General features: G+C 39.3%; 1 protein-coding gene across 3 annotated transcripts in view; it reads left to right on the forward strand.

Moving 5' to 3' along the window:
* Positions 1-1519: 1519 nt before the first annotated feature.
* The window catches only part of LOC136250291 (1-phosphatidylinositol 4,5-bisphosphate phosphodiesterase delta-4-like), a 35592-nt gene continuing 14468 nt past the window's right edge, over positions 1520-22643 (forward strand). Inside the window, exons 1-21 of one of the 3 annotated variants that reach the window (XM_066042480.1) lie at positions 1520-1817; positions 2405-2636; positions 3658-3820; positions 3878-3973; positions 4222-4436; positions 4754-4817; positions 4864-4985; positions 5029-5080; positions 5129-5254; positions 11568-11665; positions 11717-11787; positions 13261-13384; positions 14843-14953; positions 15003-15095; positions 20051-20202; positions 20254-20311; positions 20463-20613; positions 20729-20811; positions 20859-20930; positions 21054-21206; positions 21829-21888. In XM_066042480.1, coding sequence (XP_065898552.1) covers positions 1597-1817; positions 2405-2636; positions 3658-3820; positions 3878-3973; positions 4222-4436; positions 4754-4817; positions 4864-4985; positions 5029-5080; positions 5129-5254; positions 11568-11665; positions 11717-11787; positions 13261-13384; positions 14843-14953; positions 15003-15095; positions 20051-20202; positions 20254-20311; positions 20463-20613; positions 20729-20811; positions 20859-20930; positions 21054-21206; positions 21829-21888 — 2517 coding nt within the window. In that variant the 5' untranslated portion in view covers positions 1520-1596. The remainder of the gene's footprint in view (positions 1818-2404; positions 2637-3657; positions 3821-3877; positions 3974-4221; positions 4437-4753; positions 4818-4863; positions 4986-5028; positions 5081-5128; positions 5255-11567; positions 11666-11716; positions 11788-13260; positions 13385-14842; positions 14954-15002; positions 15096-20050; positions 20203-20253; positions 20312-20462; positions 20614-20728; positions 20812-20858; positions 20931-21053; positions 21207-21828; positions 21889-22643) is intronic. The other 2 variants (XM_066042478.1, XM_066042479.1) reach the window with 2 other exon arrangements.

A 22643-nucleotide genomic window follows, 5' to 3' on the forward strand; every position in this document is an offset into this window, starting at 1 on the left:
GCCATACCTATATAATCTAAAGGCAGTATATAAAATATCTACAGGCAGAAAATATTATGAATTTTATGTGGAAATGTCTCCAAATTGCAGTGTTTTAGCATCTATTTTTCAAAATTTTCCTGGGGGGCATGCCCCCAGACCCCCCTAGTTCCAGCATGCTTCACATGCTGGGAAGTGTACTTCACACACCTCTATACCCAAGAGATTAGTACCTTGAGTTAGCCCCCCCCTTTTATAAATCCTAGATCCGCCCCTGGACCAGGTAGTCATTGAGAGGAAGACTGGTGCTCCATAGAATCAGGAGCAGTACTATTGGTAGAAGTGCTTGTAGGTAGGTTGCTAGAGGATTGAATGTATTTGAAATCAATAACTTTACCATGTATAGGGTTAGTCTGGCGCCGCCCGCCCCTTCGCAAAAAGTAAGGGTCTGGTGAAATACAAATACCTAATCATTTCAAAAGGAATTCAATTAGACAGCGCACGTAATGCTTGTTACGTCAGATGATTGCACTTCAATTCGAACAAAAGCATTGTGTTGCCAAGGCGATTTCTGTGTGAACGTCATTGGCATGCACTAATTGGCTAGCGCCGAATCTGGGCGCTAGAAATGATTTAGTATCTGTATTTCACCAGACCCTTACTTTATGCGAAGGGGCGGGCGGCGCCAGACTAGTATAGGGTCCGCAATCCGAAAAATCTACTTTTACAAATCGATCCCCCTACAATTGTGGGATGTTCATTGTGGTATCCCATTGCTAGATCCACCATGAAACCGGAGGCACGATTGTTGTCTTCACAGAAATATCAATTTTAGTATTTCGTGAGATGCAAAAATTGTTTTTAAAATTTCGTGCTCCACACAAAGAACGGGATAGAACTTGCTGCTTAGCTAGATATTATCTTGAGTTAATGTAGTTAAAAAGTACGCACAGTAATAAGCAAATGATTCACTGGGTTCCCGGCACAGGGTTGCTTTCTCTCAAAAAGCAGAAACCGAAACACAAATTTTCGAATTCAAACGCCAGCTGCCCTATACCAGCCAAGAAAGGAAAGCCAACTCTTCCTCATAGTAAGGTTGGATGCATAGTCTGTCTATGCTGTTAGTCTGGAAAGGATCTGAGACTTCTGATCGTGTATTGTTAGCTAAGGGGGCATCTCCAAACTGATTTTGATACGCTTAACGTCATAATGACACTAACTTCAGACCCCTCCCCACCCTCCTTAACGTCACACTATGAAAACAATGCATTGGCAATAGAAGCACAAAACATTATATTCTTTACCAGAAAACATAGTCTACAAACAGTATAGCTGTTTAATCACGTCACTTTCTCGAGTCTATAGCTGTTTACACTACAACCACTTTAATAAAAATTAATAACGTCATGGGCTAAACCCCCCCTCCCCCTTAACGTCATTATGACGTTAAGCGTACCAAAATCAGTTTGGAGATGCCCCCTAAATCCTATTAGTCACTTAAGAACCATTTAGCTATAGTACATTTTTATAGTCGTGACATCATCACGTCAGTAGCCGGCGCGTCGGTATACCTATACGTGCCAACCCCTTGAGTTATAGTTAATCAAATAGCACAGAATGTCGCGGCGAGTTGCCGTTCAGAGTGTAATTCAAGAGATTGAGGAGAGTCGTCGGGATGAGACAGACACCATCAACTCAAACACAACAGAGTCATATGGTGGAGAGCGGAACTTTCTACGAAAGTACAATACAATAGATACTGTGATTAAAAAGACCAAAAGAAAACAGGCAAAAGCAGAGGATTTGGACCAAAAGGACATTTTCAAGTTTAAAAGATTGTATGTTACCTTTCAGACCCTTCCTTATTGGCTACTCCGGCAGACTGCAGCGACTTCCAGTTGACCCGTCCCGAGGCTCCACGGCCAATGTATATTTGATCAGTATATATAGCTACGGGAGGGTGCTTATAGAGTATCTAGATCTTGTGAGAAGGAAATTAAATTCTTTGCTAGCTAATAGAACTTCTTAGTATGGAGCCTTCGATTCCTTTGTTATTGTTATTAGAGCTTTACAGTGACCAGCACTTTTGTGGCATTACTGACAAGCACAATTAATATAGCTACCGTGACACCAAATTCACAATTAAGCAGCATAATATTATCAGTATAGGACTGAAATGTTTCTTTGGGGGAGGGGGAGAATAAAGACGTAGTTACAATGTGGGTGCCCAGGCATGATGCAGGCAGAGGATGGGAAACTACATTCTCATTTGGAGTACCCTAATATATTTCTGACTTTCTACTTCACAGGCTTTCCGGCGCCTTCTTGCAGGTCCCTAGCTAGTGGGGTATAGTGAAGAGCAGCTTAACAGAGGAAGGGTCTGTGGAGGAAGAAGCTAATGTTATAGCCTGTAACTTTTGTGCAGTTTTCGCCGTGGCACTACTGATACCTTTGAACCAACCACACGCAGCTTAGAAGCAAGTAGTCACGGGGTCTTGCCAGGACAACAATCTGGAGTTGTATTGAGTGGGTGGTTGTACAGAACCAGCCGACCAAAATGGACTGATAGAATGACCAGAGTATTTCATGAACACCGACAACATCGAAGGTTCAAGTTAAAAGAGCACTCATTGGAGTACAGTCACTTACTTCAAAGGGTATGCCCGTATAAGATATGTAGCTAGGTATGTTACAAGTTAAAGATTATATAGATGCTGGATTGCACCATGTGAAACAATGATAGTAGCATAAGATTTCATTTTTCATTTGTAGACCATATTATAGTGACAAAACATCCTATCTGTGATAGATGTAGTCTTGGTAATGCTGCCACAGAAATGCACTTTAAAAAACCATATAAGACCTGTTTATATGCATTGTTTATATAGTTTAAATATTTCCTTAAAATGATTTTATTAATTTAGGTAATCACTTAAGCATGCTTGGTATAGTTTACTTTGAATGGAATTTTATGTGTAGTGGTTTACAATTGTTCAATAGATGATGCTGTGAAGTTGGCTATAAGGATGTTTATGCACTCTAGCTACAAAATGCCTAGAATCCTATAGATAATTGTCACCTCAGCTAGTTGCATAGTTGTTTACAGTTAACTTCAAACTATTATATGAAAACTGGATTCTGTGTTACATGCCGTATAATGGGTATTCTAAAATTTCAATGATTAAACTTTTTATTTGCAAACATTTTGAAATGATATTTTTGAAACTTTATAGTGTCCAGCGTGCCACCTTCCTGCAGATGGTACAAGAATATTATCATTTTTATTAGAATGAAACTGTGGAGTCACATTTCATTATTCAGCTCTCATATCACCACATTACTCAAAGGATTTAGGCACACCACATATACAAGATGATCTGGAAGCCCATTTGGAGAAGAGCTTCATTGTCACCCAGAATTCAGTACTGAATGGACCACCACCACAATCTGCATAGCTATGTTGTCCATGATTATACTACAGAAACCGATATGGTCATAGCTGACAGTTTTTAACCATTTGAAAATTACATATACAATATATATGATTATACAATATATATGAACACTCCTTGCTTCTGAATCATCTTGTTAATCTCTTTATCTTTTCAGTTCTTAGTGCAATACATGCTCTAATGTTCTTTTGTGCTGAGTATATATACTATTACGTTATTGGTATAGGTACGTGTACGAAAGCAGTTACCACTAACCAGCATAGTGAGGATTGATTATGATGAAACTGCAAATCCTGTTGCATTCAAACTGGTTTTCAAAAGGACTGAAATGTTGTTGGAAGCTCCTGATCAAAGCGCCTGTAAGCTCTGGGTAAAATCTATCAAACTAGGTATGATACACAGTGGAGAAATTTATTAAATTCAAGTGTTCATGCATGCATACTTAGAATGGCAAAAATGGGACCTTACAATGTCCTGCAAACAGTTTATTCTACCATTGCAGCTGGATAAGGATGCTGCCAGTTATATGAAGGAAAACCAAGGTATTCCAGTATACTGTGCATGTGTGATGAATGAATTTTGCAGTGTATATATGCAAATGCAGCTGATTAAGAAAGTTGACAATCAATTTTGTCATAGTAACAAATTTCATGTTATTTCAAATGCAAAACCAAGCAAACACGGTTCAAAAATGGTATTTTGCATCTCAGATAACATAAAAATTGTTATAATGACTCAACCGTTTCTGCATGTGTTTTTAACTATATATGCATTATTATACAATTTATAGCGTATTTAGCAGCGGCCAAAAAGTTCCTTTCCCGTGCCTCTCCTGTGCTATTATCTAGTCCAGTTGTGGCTGAAGAGTATTTTGGTAGTGCACAAAAATGGGAAAAGGCAAATGGAGTAGAAAATCAAGTCACTAACAGATGTTCAAGTTTTGAGCCAGAACACTCTGTAACAGAACACAGACGAAAATTCCTACAAACATTACAAGGAAGAATTGTAAGTGTTAATAGCTAATTGAGGATGCGTGGGTTTATTTTTGTAGATTTAGCTATTTATCCTGAACAAGTCCAGGAAATAAACTATTCCTCCAGTGGTATTTTTATTCCATACTGTTAGTCCCAATGTTTAATTGCACTGGGGATGGTTTGGTGGATGGGGGTTTTGCAACAAACAAATTTGGAAAATACAGGGGGTGAATTCATTGCATAATATGCGAGCACAATATGTTCACTGTCCTGGCCATTAATAAACATTCTCAACCAGGTTCCTGTAGCTAGTCGAACATATAAAGTCACTATGATTGAATTGTTTAGGGACTGGTTCCAAGGCTACAGAGGTCTGATAGTGATAACTGGAAATCATTTTCAGATAAGCTTTGTTAGTTGATCTTGTTACAACTCTAAATCACTATTCTGTTTTGTAGTTCGTAATAATGAGTATGACTTTACTCAACTGTACAAAGAAAAGTTTGTCATGACAAAGTACCCACGAAATGGAAATTCACTACCACATGAAAGAGTATTCAAAATGGACTTTGAAAATTTGGTAAGACTTCATCATCACAAGTAAAGTTGACTTTCTCTCATAGATGATAATGTGGCGTGAAATGGAGAATTCAAAATCCAGTCATTTACGGACTTGTAAGCACTTTTAATAACGTTGTAAAGCATAACTGAAATCTTTTGCAGTACAAACAGAACATATTGTTGATGTGAGAGAGGGACAAAAATCTGATGCATTTGATAAATACCCTTATGAGGAAATGGAACAACAGTCATTATCTGTATTTTTTGAGGAGGAGAAGCATAGTCATAGTAAGTTATTGATACTATCAGCAGTACTCATGGTAGTGGGTTGCACAGCCAAGAGTAAAACTGTGTGCTTCAAACAAATCTACTACTATTAGTTAGTTACATGTAGCAGCAGTTTGACAATCCTCACCATAATTCATGCAATGTTTATCATTTTTAACACCTCAGCTCATGGATGTCTGACAACCTTTCGACTCGGTATCACACACAAACAAAAGTTCCATCCATGCTAGGCAAATCAGTGTCGAGAAAGTTGGACAATTCTTTTGTTGCACACACCCTGATTTGTTTTAGCTATCAATACATTATTACAATAATCGTTTTGTTTGTATAAGTTGTACCAGGAAATTTGGCTGATCCTCCATGAAGTTGGTGATTTTCAAAACTTAATTGCATTGAATATGATAAGAGACATTGTCATATAATGGGTTTAAGTTTCAAGAAAATATGACTATTGTCAGGGATATATTTAGGAGGGTTCCTGGGGTTCCGAAAACCTCCTCTAAAATTTTAATTTATGGCCTTGCAGCAAGAGCACCAGTCTTAGTTTGGCAGCACAAATATCAAACAGTACCGTAGTACTGTTTAAGGATCCCCCAAAAATGATACATGTGGCCTGAAATGCCGCCTTTAAAAATCATCCTCAAAACATCCTACACAATGAAAATCACCTTTATGGAATAATATTGATCCATCTAACACCAAATACAGCATTAAAAGCAAGAAAACACTTGGCCAGATAAGAATTTTTTTAAATCACTGAAACTCGAATTTTGTCTGCCTGCCTGCTTGACCACAGTCGCAAGGCTGGAGCCCAAATGAAGCAGCACACGGCCACTATTTTACACCACAATAACAAACTCACCAATGCAATGAAACCATATTGAGGCATCGATATTTTCCCTATCAGCACTTTCCTTGAGCAGCATATTTAAAAAATGCCACAAAGCGCTTGTGCTCAGTAGATACCTGAACTTCACGATAGATTCAATGCTATGCCTATTTATAACGCAATCTTGGTTGATTAATAATGATCACGCACTGAGACCACATCTCTCAACCATCTATCACAATGGCACAGCCTGTTATTATTGGTCTAGCTGTATTCATAACACTATCGCAATGAAAATATGAAAAAGTGACACACACCCCTGATAGGTGAAAAGCTGCTGACTGTAATACAACAGTCACCCTAATAGAACACTCACACATGTATAGCTAGTATATTACAAAATTGTTAATTTAAAACTAAATCCAAGTGATAAAAAGTAGTAAAACAAGAAATGAATGATGATATTACAGCATAGCTTGGTGGGAAAATCCCTACTTTGGCATGCAATATACTAGTACAGTATAAGGCAAGGTAGTATAGCTATATTGATTCCTCAAAAGTATATAAGGGAATACTTTTATGAACATTGAGATACTCTAATAGAGCAGTCAAATGTATCAAAACAAACCTTCATAGTACTGTGCAATTTTTAAAATTGGCACCATAAGTGCAAGACTAAAAATTTAAAGAATAATTCAGCACCTAAATCTTAAGCTTTTAATTTACATTGGAAAATTTAGATACGTATTTGAGTCACTGCATGCAATACCTGACTTGCTGACCAGCTATAAACCATAATGATTGCATGACATTTTGGACTTAAAGGGCTACGTAGCTACTAGTTATACTATTTATGAAATCATAGGTAAATCTAGTTAATTTTGAAACATTTTAGTGTTCAAATTCTATCAGCAGCTGGGGCTTTCCTCCAGACTCCTGTACCTATAATTTACTGCCAAATTTGGAAACCACATTATACGCCCCTGATTGTATGGGCAAGGATACTTCTCAGATTTAATAGGATACTGGATGACCAGAGCTGACATGTGTACCTGGTTAATACTATCAGATATGAATAATTTCAGAGCACAGGCAGTGGAAACTGGGGGGGATGGGCGTATAGGGATTTTAGTGGTTGATGCTTGTAACAATGTACAGATCAAGGTGCTCTTATAGAGCAGTCAACCACGCTAATAGAAAATTCACAAGTTGCTACTTAATTTCTCATGGTACATGTCAGCACAACTCCCGGCCTGAATATAAATGAACTAATCATATCATTCCTACTTTTACTATATTCAAGTTCAATCAAACAATGCATATTTAATACATCAAAGAAAGGATGTCAATGTTAAAGCAATGTGTAATGCATCAAGGTTGTCTTTTAGTTCCAAATGCCTAGTTTGGCTATGTGATAAGAATGACTACTGGGTGAGGTCCCTTGAGTAAGCTTCTCCCAGTAAATTCCAGCACCCTTTGCATTCATTCACCAGGTTCAAATTTTGCTAACCTGGTACAAATGTTGGAAGTCACCAGCTTCTTCAGCAATCTCCTGACATCCTGTATCCCAGTAAATTCAAGCATTTTAAACATTACAGTGTAGGTTTAAATATTTGAAATTCACATGTAATCAACTATTTGTTAGGAAATTATTGATATAGCTATTATTGAATGAATGAATTGCTGTAATAGAGCATTTCCCATAGGGTAGGGTAGGTCATGTTAGCTATACTATCAAAATTACTAGTTTCCTAATAACTGTCACCAACAGTTTGTCCGAGAAGCTAGCCTGAAAGAAAACTACCATAAAGTCAGGTTGATAAGCGTATGTGCTGATAATTTTCAGAGAACACTTTTGTAAAAATTACACTATCTGTTAGGCGCATATGCCTAATTAATATTTATAGTGTCTTTAACACGGAATCACTAGAGTAGTTCATGGTCACTATGCCAGTGTATAAGGATATTTGACTCCTTTTCAGGGTGAAATCCTTCATGATGAACAAGAATATCGCAATCCAGAAAGTTGATTTGCTGTAGACCTCAAGAGAGATGTAAGTGCTCGAGGAGACGTTAATTTTCCAGTACTTCCAGCATTTCTTCCCGTGTGTAGCTTTGTCTCGTGTTTATGCGCTTATTAACTATGGTTAATCACAACTAAAGAAACATGTATGCGCTAACAAATAACATTCGCTTAATAGAGACATGGGCTTAACAACCCGACTCTATACGGTATTCTGAACAGTAGCTTAGTAAGGATACTACTGTACCTCAGGAGGATCTTACGTAATGTGACAACAATTTGACCTTTTAGCTCAACTGTAGAAGGTTACTTTCTGTGGCCTCATTACTGTGTGAGGTTCTGCACTTTTCCTCTCCTGTATTTAAACCAACAGTACTGTGGAAGGAGGATGTAAAGGCGAACTCATATCCCTAACCCCCTGTAACTTAATTAAAATTGTGTATGATTAAACTTCATTGGTGTGCCTGTCTGCCTGATAATTAAATTCAATAGGTGATTGCTGAGGTAATCAATTTGCATCTGGCTGCTGGACTGGCAATACCACTGCGTGTGTATGATAAATTTTACTTGTAGCATCTTAAGCAAAAATTATTTTAAAAGGATAAAGAGAGCAGTCTCTTTACGTCATATCCATAAATACAGTAGTACTGTATAGTAGGGATCACAAAGATTTCGACTTTTCTGGCCAAATATACTACCCAAAAACCAGCCTTACTTCTCCCTCATAACAACTTGGCAGTATTGGTTAGGCATAACCAAGCCCATAAATATCTTCAGAGCAACCCCAAACCCTTCCAACAAATTTCTATGAATTAAAATTTTTTATTTAACCTTTGCTGCTAACTGACTGATGTCTCCAGTCAAGCTGGCAAATGCAACCATGGTTAATACTATACAGACTTAATTTCTTCACTGTTTGGCATCACTTTGGCCTAAGATGTGCCTTTTAACCAACTGCAGCAGCTACAGTACATGTATCATGGACTACTTACCTTTGTCCTCCTTTGTGTCATATTTCTTTCTCCACTACTGCATAGGTGTTAATTAATTCATGGTAACATGGCTTCAGTGCACCTGATTGTCACCAGAATTGTCCGTAACTTCCATAGCGACTGGATTGATTGCAGAGGCCCTTCTCATACTGTTCTTTGTAATGCTGTATACAGGTAGAACTTACCTGAAAAAAAGTGGAATGGCCATTTGCATCCAAGTAATTGATAGTTGGGGTACATGGATGTTTGTACGTACATACATACATACATTCATACACATGCATACATGCATACATACACACACACAACACACGCACACATACATACATACATACATACATACATACATACATACATACATACATACATACATACATACATACATACATACATACATACATACATACATACATACATACATACATACATACATACATACATACATACATACATACATACATACATACATACATACATACATACATACATACATACATACATACATACATACATATACATACATACATACATACCAACGTTGAAACCGGGTCACTACTGCTAACCCGGATGACCCACTGACCCGGATAGCAATCCGGGTCAGACCCGGATGTGACCCGGATGTGACCCGGATTAATTAAAGCCGAGACGTGTTTCAGCTAGTCTCGAGCGAGCGAACGAGTCTACATTTTGAGCATTCCATTCGTGTTGAGTAAATATTGCAACTTCAGCCTAGCTGTAGGTTGAAGACCAAAAAAAAAAAAAAGGTCTTCACCTACTGACAATAGCTACCCCTCACCATAGATACCCTCAGTTTCGTGCTACATACTACACTTACTAACAAATGGGCGTGGCTGAGCGTATGTTGGTAATGCGATAAGTGGGCGTGGCTCACAAAAGAGCTATGCGATAGCGTTTATAAGTTTCCACGTCGTCAAACAAACAATTTCGTTTCTCACGTGATCCAATCCGGGTCAGACCCGGATAAATTGTAAACCGGGTCAGACCCGGATGACCCGGAGAAAATGTGACCCGGATGACCCGGATGGTTTCAACGCTGATACATATATACATGCATACATACATACATACATACGTACGTACGTACGTACGTACATGGAGCACTTTCGTACTTTGTTCGAAGTAACCACTCTATAAACAAGCTTACTTATCTAGGCCTTTAGTAAACTCTGCAGTTATTCCATAAATGATTCAATAGCACTGATTAAAACATTAAACTTGCGTAACCAAAATTCTCCGTGATATCTGCTGACCCATAATCAAAATTTTTAGAGATGCATATATAATAAGTACACAAAAAAATTGGAATTTTCAACTAGAGTAGGGACCATAGCACATTGATAAAACATACTAAAACAAGCTGGAGTAGTGCACGATAGTAAAACAATAAGAAGTGTTATATCCCTGCTGTGCTCAATATACCATAATGGAGATGCACAATAGGGATATAACACTTCTTGTTGCTTTACTGTGATTCAATGTCGTGTACTACTCCAGCTTATTTCAGTACTTTTTTATCGATGTGCTATGGTCCCTACTCAGTTGAAAATTCCAAAAATTTTTGTGTTCTTGTTTGTAAAATAAAATTATGACTTGTGAACCCATGCATGCTGCACCAAAAGAAAGAAATGGCACTGCATGCCCCAGCTATCAATTATCGTCTGAAAAGTGAAGTATTCATTACACTTCATTGTCAGCTATGGTCAACCCATTACACTTCACTACAAATCAAGAACTGTTTGAAAAGCACCTCTGACTTCAAAGTAGCCACTATGAAAAATATGGATGATTTCCGTTACAAAGGGAAGCCATCACATGCTACCACCAAATTGACACCTTTTGCTGTCAGCAAAGATGAATGGGACACAAAGGAGGACACTGGTAAGTCCATGAAGAATGCATTGTGTGTACTGTGGTATGCCAAAAGGTACGTGTCCGGCTGAAGCAATGTCGAACAGTGAAAAATCAAGCCTGTAGCCTTAGCCATTATAGAGTTACGCTTGTCTGAAGGCATCAGTCAGTTACTCAGTCAGTTAGTAAAAAAATTCTGTTCAATAAGTTTTTTTGAAATTCCATATCAACTTGTTGAAAGCATTTTGGGTCAATCTGAAGGCTTGTTTGGGCTTAGTTTTACTTAACTAATGCTGGTTTTTGGGTGATGTTTTTCATGGCAAACCTTTATGGTTCCTACTATACAGTACTATCGTACTGTCAGTGATTCCAACTGTATTGACTTGGGTAATTGATCGCCCTGTGCAGGCTATCAGCCTGATACAGATGGGAAGTGTTACATAATTAGCTCTAAAATGGAGCATTTAGGCAAAGCCCTCATGCCCATGTTACAACTATTACATACGTATGTACATACATGCATACACACATACATACACACACACATGCGCATGCTATATGAGTACATCTGATGTAAGAGTGTTTTATACCTATACGCAGTCTCCATGATGCCAGGACATAGCAAGAGATATGTGATATTGCAATCACTTGATCTTATCTGTGAAAGTAAATTAGAGCAACAACTGTGGTTTGAGAAAGTATGTGAAATTAACATACGCATTGATGGTTTTACATTGTATTGTTGACAGCTGAAAACATTTATTACTCCCAAGAGTCATCTGTTTTCCAGCCATTATCCCCACACTGATCCAGCTATATTGTATCCTTATTTTGTGCACAGTTGATGGTATTTGTCATTAATGCTATTGATGCTGAGTTTCATTTTTTTTATCCATTCCACCAGATTCATGCTTGTGTTTATTGGCTCAGTTTGACAATTGTGCATAGCTTGCTACAGTGGTTAGGTTTAGGAAAAAGTTATCTTACATGAGTGAAAGTGAGGTGCACAATCTGTGAATTCATTACAGGTTTTACTATTATTTAAAGGGTAAGCTTGGCTGGCTTTTGTACTTGGCTTTGTTACTTTCAGAAATTTTCTTGTCTCAAGGCATCTAAATATTTGCAACTGGCAAACTGAGCCCACATACGTAGACTACACCAAAACCCAATCCACTGAAACTTATTTCTGTTTTCTAGTGCTCCATCTACTTTATATGCTCCATTTGTATAATGTACGCCTGCCGGGGAGACAAAATAAAGTAGTTTCACAAGGTATATTTAAAAAGGTCCCACAATTTTACTCCCTAGTGTTACATATTGCCTACCCTCCTTCCCCATTTCACCACTGTAGCTACTTGTCATATAATAAACTACTGAAGAAATTCTAAAAGGCGTTCTGCAACCTGCGATACATATGTACGTGGTGAATTTTGATGATAATACATAGTTTGTAGCTATGCCTTAATTCACAAGCCACAACCAACCAAGTATTTCAAATCATGATTTGTACAAACTATACTCATTGGCACACAAACTATAATGTGCAATTTTGCTGAAAAGGTCATATTCATAGTAACAGATTCTTGAACTGCAATTGACAACCATATGTTTGATATAATAAATGACTGTATTGTTAAAATTACTTTTTCATATCTGGGAAAACCGGTCTTGTTGCTCATGGCAGCAGATTTGATTTTTCACCAAGAACACACAGCTACATTAATAAACTATCAAATTTTGCAATCAAAATCAGCTAGACTTGAGTTGTCTGCTTTTCCCAAGCACAGTAGCAATTCATACGAGTGGTCTGGGGCCCCAATGGACCTCTGGCCAGCCTGGGGATGGATGTGTGTGACTGTACAGCTCTGTGGTGTTGAATAAAGACTTGTGCTGTAAATGTCCTTTCATTTCACCAGTTTTGATACCTGAATGGCTCATAACTTGGCCTAATTCATCCCTACGCCTTCTTCTTTAATTTTTAAAACAGTCCCTCTGCCCAACCCCAGCTCCCACATCCCACCCTTTTGGAGCTTGCCTGGTAGAGTCAACATCGAGTTAAAACTGTATAAAATGATGGAAGACTTAAGTGTTGGCTACTTCTACTGTGGATCCTTTTGAAGGTAAGAAATTGGTGTAAAACATGTGAAAAATTTGGTACACATAGCTTCTACCATTGGCAAGCTACATTACACTGAATACTTACAACTGGCATTTCTCAATACTTTTAAATAGGCAATAAGGCCGGTTATTCCAGACTGGGTCACATATGTGTTTAGTTCTTAACATTTGGTGGATGGTTGATCACTCACTGGGTTACAATGGAACAGGAAACTACTATCAAGGAAGATTCAGCTCTTTCTTTTGCTTGTAGCATTGCACCACACATGAGCCACAATGAAGTGTATGCACACCTTGCTGTGAGTGAGACGATATGTTATCATTACCTGACATTGTGCATAGAGTAACAGTGCAGTGTTTAATATTATTATACTGCCCTACTAATACTATGTAACTACTACCAGCTGTTAATAGAAACCTATAGAAAACAAATGCCAGTTGGCTGCTCATATTTGACTTGCTAGGTAAATTCTACTAGGATTTTGGATGTCCACAACATCATATCATCTGTGAGCCATGGTATTATCCCTCATGTGGAGCACTAGTCTGGTAGCTGGACTGATTTGTTCTTGAAAGGCTTGAGTGTGTGTTTGTGTGTGTGTGTGTGTGTGTGTGTGTGTGTGTGTGTGTGTGTGTGTGTGTGTGTGTGTGTGTGTGTGTGTGTGTGTGTGTGTGTGTGTGTGTGTGTGTGTGTGTGTGTTGTCTGAGTATACATATGTGAGGTCAACAGCTAGGCTTTATTGTGGTAATTTAAAGATCTTAGGTGCAAATTTTCCCAGTAATTATGTTGTTGTGTCTCCTTGAACAAAATTCTATTCACCTTTGTCTTGCTCCTATTTATATCAGTGTGGACTTAGTGCTAAAAATAAGGGAACAAATGCCAATTTGTCCATGTTTCACCATAGGGTAAAGTTCGGGTGGGGAGCCAACATCACTCATAAGAAGCCATTCTAACTAGTCCTGCCAGGAAGAGTTGCTGTATATGCCAGTTTCATATAGAGCTTGTGCTTTACTGGGTAGTCTATAGATATGACCACATAAACATAATTTTGTCTATGCATGTTTTAGTGTGTGCTCTGTGTGTGTGTGTACATGTGTGTGTGTGTGTGTGTGTGTGTGTGTGTGTGTGTGTGTGTGTGTGTGTGTGTGTGTGTGTGTGTGTGTGTGTGTGTGTGTGCACGTGTGTGTGTGTGTGCACGTGTGTGTGTGTGCACGTGTGTGTGTGCACGTGTGTGTGTGTGCACGTGTGTGTGTGCACATGTGTGTGTGCACGTGTGTGTGTGCACGTGTGTCAACTGGGTAGTAGCCCACCCTCAATGGGTACCTGGTGTTTACTGGGAAGCACATTTCCAACTGTCCTTGTCTCACTTAGTGATGTTGGGGTCATTGTGGAACTTTGGGTTCCACGACCTCTCTCTGTGATACCTGGACAGTCCTCCTGTGATTACTAGCCCTGCCCCAGGAGGATTTGCCTGCACAAGGCTCAAGTGCCTGAGTGGTACACAGGCATCCCAGTGGCTGGTTTGCTGGGCAGCAATACCACTGATTTTTATTCTCATTATATTATTTTTGTACACAGCTATTTAAATTCTGTAATCTTGCATCTGGTGTTGTAAAGCAACAATAGATATCATATAGTTAGCTGGTACAGTAAGTAAACAATTGACTGTAGTAGCTAGTATGTGTAGAGTGGAACTCCTTTTCAAATTTTGGATCTGCCAATAAAATGTGTACTAACTTGTTATTGTTGTTATTAGAAATCTCACAAATATCAACTAGAGGAAACAAGACATGCTAATGCTCTTCACTGGGATGGATTTATACTTTTCTATAATTTATTGTGTGGAATAAGCCAGCCAGGTTGTATGGTTAGTGTTCTGTTGACTATTTGTGAGTATTTAAGCTATTTATCTTCAGCTGCTGAAACTATTCAAAGAGTACACCAAAGAGTACCCTTTGCTAGGAATGACAGTGAAAGAATTCCAAAAGTTTTTAATTGAACATCAGCAGGTAGACTAATATATGTCACACAACTTGCTTGATAGGAAATAAGTACGTATTGCTGTAACAATGTATGCTATGAGAATTGCAGTACGATAAAGCATTTCAGACAATACCATGTTGCCTTTACAATTTTAGAAAGCCCATACAAATTGCACATTAACAGTTTCAACATACAGTAATCCCTCCATTATCCGGCCATTCATTTTCTGAACATTCCATTATTCAAACTGTGGAAATGACTGTTCTATTAGAGTATTTTGATGAAGGTGTATGTTCTATTAGAGTATTTGAACAGAGTTCTGAATGAGTTTCTGTTATCCGAACTTTTTAATTATCTGAAGTCTCCCAAGCCCAAATGAGTTCAGATAATGGAGATATCACTGTAAATAGTTTTAAAGATATCAACTCATTACAACCTGTGGGCATGCATATAAATTTTCACCAAAGATACATCAGTTTGTTACATTTCAGAGCAGTCCCTGTACTAGCAACTACCTGTTAAGTTTCCCACAGGATGATAGAAGGCTAGAGGTGAAATTATAGGTCATATTGTTGGCTATACTAACACGGAAATAATTTGGCTAGCTGTGCAAAGCCCTCTCCCCATAATACAATTTTCTTACCATACCAAGATGAGAAATTGCCATTTGACTTTTTCACACCATCCTGAGGAGACAACGTAAAATTCATTTCCTGGTTAATTTGTTTTTGAGTGGATTCTTCTTCCATGATGGAAGTTGTTAATCGTATTGGCTGTTGACTACCTGGGACTTGCAATCATCCTTATTCGTGACCACATTTACAAAACTAGTACTGATGCAAAACACTGAGGCATAACACCATAGCTACTCTGCAAAATTATTGCATGGTTTTAATGCTCAGTGTTCTTCAAATGTTTAAGCTGTTGTTGACAGTGATACGTATCTCTATCCTTCATTCAAAATAATTGTATTCACTGCAGAAAAATCTTGGACATTCACAGGTCAAAACTTACATCCCTTATATCCTGCAAAATTCTAGTTATCTTCTACATACATACACACTTACGTACATACATATGTACATACAACATACACGCACACATGCAAACATGCATACATACACACACATGCACGCACATGCATGCGCGCGCACGTGCACACTCACACACACACACACAAACACACACACACACGCACATGCACACACACACATCCACACCTGTAGCCTGTAGCCTGTAGCCTGTAGCTGCCCATCCGAAGATGATCACAGTATCCTTGGGTGGGTAAACTCCCCTGGATAGGATGACTAGTGGATTAATGATCAGGGTTACGTGGCCTTGCAAAAATGTGAGTGCCTGGAAAGATCCCCTTTCCTATGAAAAGTTCTTCCACAGGAACAGTGAAACATAGGGGCTCCCAGGCTTCCATGGTCTAGATGTTGAATGCCACAAAACTTTTTATGTCTTAAGAGGTCTCCTGAACATTTGAAAATACGACCGCATGTACAAGAAAATGTCTGAGACTGAGAGAATCTGTTGGCAGCACAAACCTCCACAACATCATCAGGTAAATGAATCTGTTCACAAATTGTTGACCATCGCTGTCTATCCTGTGCAACAGTAAACCAATCTCCCTCAATCCCAAGTGCCCTTACATCCATCACTGTTAGATCTCTCCACCGTCTTTTAGGGCCATGCCTTGGACGGATCTTAGTCAGTTCACCAAAAAGTAACTGCTTAGGTATTCTATCATTTCCCATTCGTGCCAAATGCCCCAGCCATCGACATCGATATTTACCAATAATCTCAGCCATCTTTTCATTCATTCCAAACATATTATCCAATTCCCTAGATGTTATCCGCTCCTTTCATTGCCTAGTCCTAGACACACCCAAACTTATCCGAATACACCGATTATGAAAGCCCTCCAAACGTCTCATGCTAGGACCTTTCACCACCCATGTCTCATATCCATACAACAATGTAGACAACACCACAGCACGGTATACACCTCTCTTAATCTGCACACCAAGTCCCTTGTTATCAAAGATGGAAGAACGCAAACAACCAAATGCTCTTCCAGCCTTTCCCAGCCTTGCACCCACCTCAGTGACAATTTCACCATCATTGCTGATGTTACTACCTAGATACGTGAAATTGTCCACAGCAGCTATTACCCCATCCTCCAACTGTATAGACCTAGCCTTAGTACAGCCCATTGACATCATCTTGGTCTTCTCTAGACTAACAGTAAGTCCCCATCCTGCTGCTGTTGTTACAAAAGTCATAGCTACTCTCTTCACTACCTCTCTAGTGACTGCATACAATGCTGCATCATCAGAAAACTTTGATTCTGTTATTTTAGTTTCCTCAAGCCTTGCCTTAGCGGTTCTGTCTAGCAGTTCTGTCTCCAACAAGTAACCATCGCTGCAAAGTACAGATTAAACAAAACTGGTGCCATGGTACATCCTTGTCTTAGCCCATTTCTAATGTTAATACAGTCAGTAGTGCCACCACTAACCCTCACCACAGCAGTCATACCATCATGACATGATCTGATCAGTGATAACATCACTGGGGGAACACCGCACTTCCGTAACACCTGCCACAATGCCTCACCACATCCAATAAGCTGATACCCCTCCAGTCATCACAATTCCTAAGATCCCCTTTCTTAGGTATGGGAACAATTTCGGCATCCTTCCAGTCCTGAACCACATATCCTACCTTCCACACTTCCTTCATTAACTTCAACAATCTGTTGGGCCTCCATAAAGTATCAATTCTAGCAAAATACCAGTCCTCCCTCCTGCCTTCCCCCATTTCATTTTCTCCATAGCAGCCACCAGCTCATCAGAAGTAGGGGGGTCATCAAGACCCTGTATAGTTTCCCAGGAGGGCATTTCATCGATCAATTGTTGATTACATTGGCTGGTTACATTCAATACCTTACTAAAATGTTTATGCCATAAATGCTTCAGTTCCTCAAGCCCTGTAGTTAAATTACCATCTTGCTTCCGAAGTCTAACAGAACGAGCAGGTCGTCTCCCATGAAAAGCTGTCTATAATTTCTTAATGCAATCCCATCGCAGATTACCATCCCGATTATGCTCAGCATCACTTATTACCTTACTAATCCATGCCTCCTTAGCCTCATCTACAGCCCTCTTCACTAACCTTTGACATAATCGAAATTCACGCTTAGCAGAAGAACTCTGTACCTGTAAATACTTTTGGCGAGCTTTGGCCTTGTCATCCAGCAAAGGTGTAAGTATATCAGTAGCATCAATAAACCAATCTGGTTGTTTCTTTCTAGCATGCCCAACACTTGCATCAGCAGAGGTCATAATTTTATCCTTCATAGCCTGCCACTGCTCCTCCACTGACTCTTCCAAATCACATGGATGTTGTAATAAATGTTCTTCAAGGGACTGTTGATACCTGTCCCTAACTTCCTGACTTCTTAGGAGGTGCACCGCGAGAGGCACGCAAGTGACACTGTTCCTCTGCTTCCTTGAAAAACTTAACATTAGCTTTCCTTTCACCAAATAATGGTCTGTCCAACAACAAGCACTCCTGTACACTCTTACATCAATACACAACTGTCGCTGATCTCTCTTCATCATCACAAAGTCAATCATGTGAGCCTGCTTAGTGGCAGGGTGTATCCATGTACCTAGATGTATTGGTTTCTTCTTAAACCAAGTGTTCATGATGGTCAAATTGTTAATAGCACACAGCTCAAGGAGCTGTTCGCCAGCTTCATTACAAGTGCCAATTCCATGAAGTCCTCTAACCTCCTGCCAGACATCATCTTCAGACTCTCTTCTTCCAATTCGAACATTAAAGTCACCCAGCATCACCACAATATCTCCAGTGGGAAGAGTATCCAGGGCACGTTGAAGATCATCAGCAAACTTCGCTTTAACACTTGGGGGGGCTTTGGCCGTTGGAGCATACACAGACAACAGTGATAAATACCTATTACTAGTCCACCTAGAACCTCCATGTCTTCTATACCCATGCTGTGCAAATTGTAATCGAGCTGTCACTATCCTAGAACTGACAGCCTCCCAAGATTCACCAGCATTCTTCCATGCAGCAGTAGCACTCTCATCAAGCACAATGCCAACACCTTCATTTCTTGTTAGTGGTTCACCATCACCAGGCAAAGTGCGTCCTGAATGTAACAAAGTATATCCATCTGCATTCCAAACATCCTGTCCAAACCACTTAGTTTCCTGTATTCCAGCAACTGCCACTCTCAACTTCCTCAGTTCTCTCACCAAAAAGTCTAACTTCCTATCAACATAATGGGGGCCTGTGAATGGCAGATGGCAAGTTTTCGGATCAGGTCTGACCCTACAGATTCTGCGGTCTTCTCCAGCACTCTCCACAAGAGTGTGAATGTTCCATGTGGCAAAAAAGATGGACCAAGAGCAAGGACTGCGCCCCGAAAACATGTTCAATCCACAAGTCATACTTGTACAAAAACACAAAACACTTGACCTCAAGTTGCAAGCTTGAAGCAAGTAAACCACTTTAAAGAACTGATCTACTCCACGAACCACCACGAGGAGGTACTGATATGGTTCCCACACACAAAAAACTGAACTACTCCACATGTTCAAAAAAGTAGCTGTCAGCGTTCGCCAGCAACGTAAGTTGCTGCCCAGGAACCACCACTAGGAGGTGCTGAGATGGTTCCCACACACACACACACACACACACACACACACACACACACACACACACACACACACACACACACACACACACACACACACACACACACACACACACACACACACACACACACACACACACACACACACACACACACACACACACACACACACACACACACACACACACACACACACACACACACACACACACACACACACACACACACACACACACACACACACACACACACACACACACACACACACACACACACACATAATTATTGTTGCAGTGGTCTCCTGATGATGCAACTGATGAAAATTGTGTTCACCTAATGAGTCACTATGACTACCATCACAGAGCATTCAAGATGTGCCAGGCAATGTCTAAACCATTTGAATTTCATTTGAGCCTTTGTCTTCTTTCCTTCGGTGGTTTTGTGAGGTATATTTCAATAACTATTGTGTTCAATATTATTGTACATGTGCTTTGTAGTTTCTTGCGAAGTCCAGAAAATTCAGTTGTCAATCCAGAACATGAGGAAGTTTATCAGGTGAGAACTTGTTAGATAAGTACTGCATGTCAAGAACTAGGATAAGAAAAGCCAATCAGTGGCTTAAATCTATACTTGATTGTACCCCATTAATTATAATATTAATAACACAGTCACATCAGTGTAATGTGTTGATATACTTCGTAATCAGGACATGACTCAACCACTCAGCCACTACTTCATCAACTCCTCTCACAACACTTACCTAGAGGGACACCAACTTACAGGACGTTCCACTACTGATGCTTATGTGAGAGCATTACTACAAGGATGTCGATGTCTGGAGTTGGACTGTTGGGATGGTGTGTTATACCCTAATTGTGTTGTGCATACAATGCATATATCCTCTGTTACCTACTTTTACATGTGATTAAAATACATACATACAGAGGTTATCCATGTTTAATATACCAATAGGTTCTGATGGAGAACCAAAAGTGACCCATGGCTACACACTAGTGTCTGAATTGACCCTTATTGAAGTGGCAGAAACTATTAATGTAAGCATATATATTTTCTATCAACTATTATAACATTTACTGTACAGAAATATGCCTTCAACACGTCACGTTATCCTCTTATCCTATCACTGGAGAACCATTGCTCTAAGGAACAACAGGTATGCAAGTGAGTGTCTAATCCCTAAACTAAAGAGTTTTTTTCTTCTTTTGGTGAAGTGTTTGATGCTTTTTATACATTATCTTCCCTGATTGAATTGGCTTATCTTTTTTCCTGAATGTAGAAAAGAATGGCACAAATATTTAATGATGTTTTTGGTGACAGTTTGGCAAAAGAGAATTTGGTTGAGCTAGAGGAGTTGAACCGACTACCGTCACCACATGATCTGCAAAGAAAGATAATCCTCAAGGGAACAATAAAGCATTCTAATAATAGGGTGAGCCGGGAGGATGTGTAGATCCATGAAAATTACACCAAGTCATCTAAATGCACAAGTGTAAGCCTCCCCCTCCCAGTTATAAGCCTCCCCCTCCCAGTTATAAGCCTCCCCCTCCCAGTTATAAGCCTCCCCCTCCCAGTTATATGAGTCTGGATTTGCCACTGATAGCTGTCCTGCACATGCATACATTTCAGATCTTAAACATCTTAACTACAGTAAATTATAGCTTTAATGTCTGTCAGTATACCCAAAGTTGCTTGTCCCCTAGATAGGATATATTTGGAGGAAGGTCCTGGATTGCATGACATTATAATTCCCATTTCAGTTGTACATATCAGCAATTAGCACCTTAGTTAGTACTTACCAGACATCCGGCATACTTCACTACTATGTACAGATATCATACACTTACTTCTGTACCATCGTCTCTGGGGGTAAACAGGAAACCCTCAGGGGGCTCCCTGGCCCAGATTGGCCTGCACATGTGCTGGATATTCTAATATAAGCACACCATATATTATCTGTGACCTTCCTCCATTAACTCCAGTTAATTACATTAACCTTCATTTATATTTAATGAAAAGTGCATGGTCCTCAATTTATATAATATGCACTATAGTTGTCATCTTCTACATCATCCAGTAACAATAGAAGTGGATCTGAATCACATTCAACAAGTGTAAGTATATAATGTATATACATATCCACACAAAAACAGCCAAGCTGTGAAAGAAGGGTGTGGTCTTCAAAAGCCTGGGTGAAAAGTGGTCGCTAAGAAATGCTGCAATGATATTAATGCCAATAAACTTTAAATTAATATCATTGCAGCTATTTCTTGGCCACCACCATTGATTTTTCACAACTTTTTTCATTTAGGTTTTTTAAGGCTGCGCCTTTTTCTCAACTTGGCTGTTTTGTGTAGATTTAACTTCTTTTTGGCCCCAAAGCCACTCTTTGGCTAACTTTGGGTGCATTTTCATCACGGACAATGATGATACTGGTATGTTTATTATGCTCTCAGAGTATATATTACTTGTCTGATATGTAGTTAGGTGGCTTCCTTTGCTCTTTAAGCAATCCTTTTGGTTGGATGGTCTCAGCTAGCTGGTGTTGTTGGAAGTGCATGGACACAATCCATGGTAGGCTTTTACTTTTGGTCAAGGGTAGCATGAGCTATGGTCTCCAAATGTGGTCCTGTACATTTAGTCACTATTCATCTCAAGGTGAAAGCTTTTGACTATCATTGCGTCTACGTATGTGACCCTTATTTCTAGTGTATTGTTCATAGAATTTGAATGACTCTTGAAGTAGATTCATCTAGCATATAAAAGTCTCAAAACAAAACTGGATAGATTCCTGACTTGGTTTGTGCTGGTACCTGCCTAATTAGTAAAACTCTGTAAATGCTCCAAAAATTTCTGAAGATAAACAAAG

This window comes from Dysidea avara, chromosome 3 (assembly GCF_963678975.1).
Source record: "Dysidea avara chromosome 3, odDysAvar1.4, whole genome shotgun sequence".
Lineage (NCBI taxonomy): Eukaryota > Metazoa > Porifera > Demospongiae > Dictyoceratida > Dysideidae > Dysidea > Dysidea avara.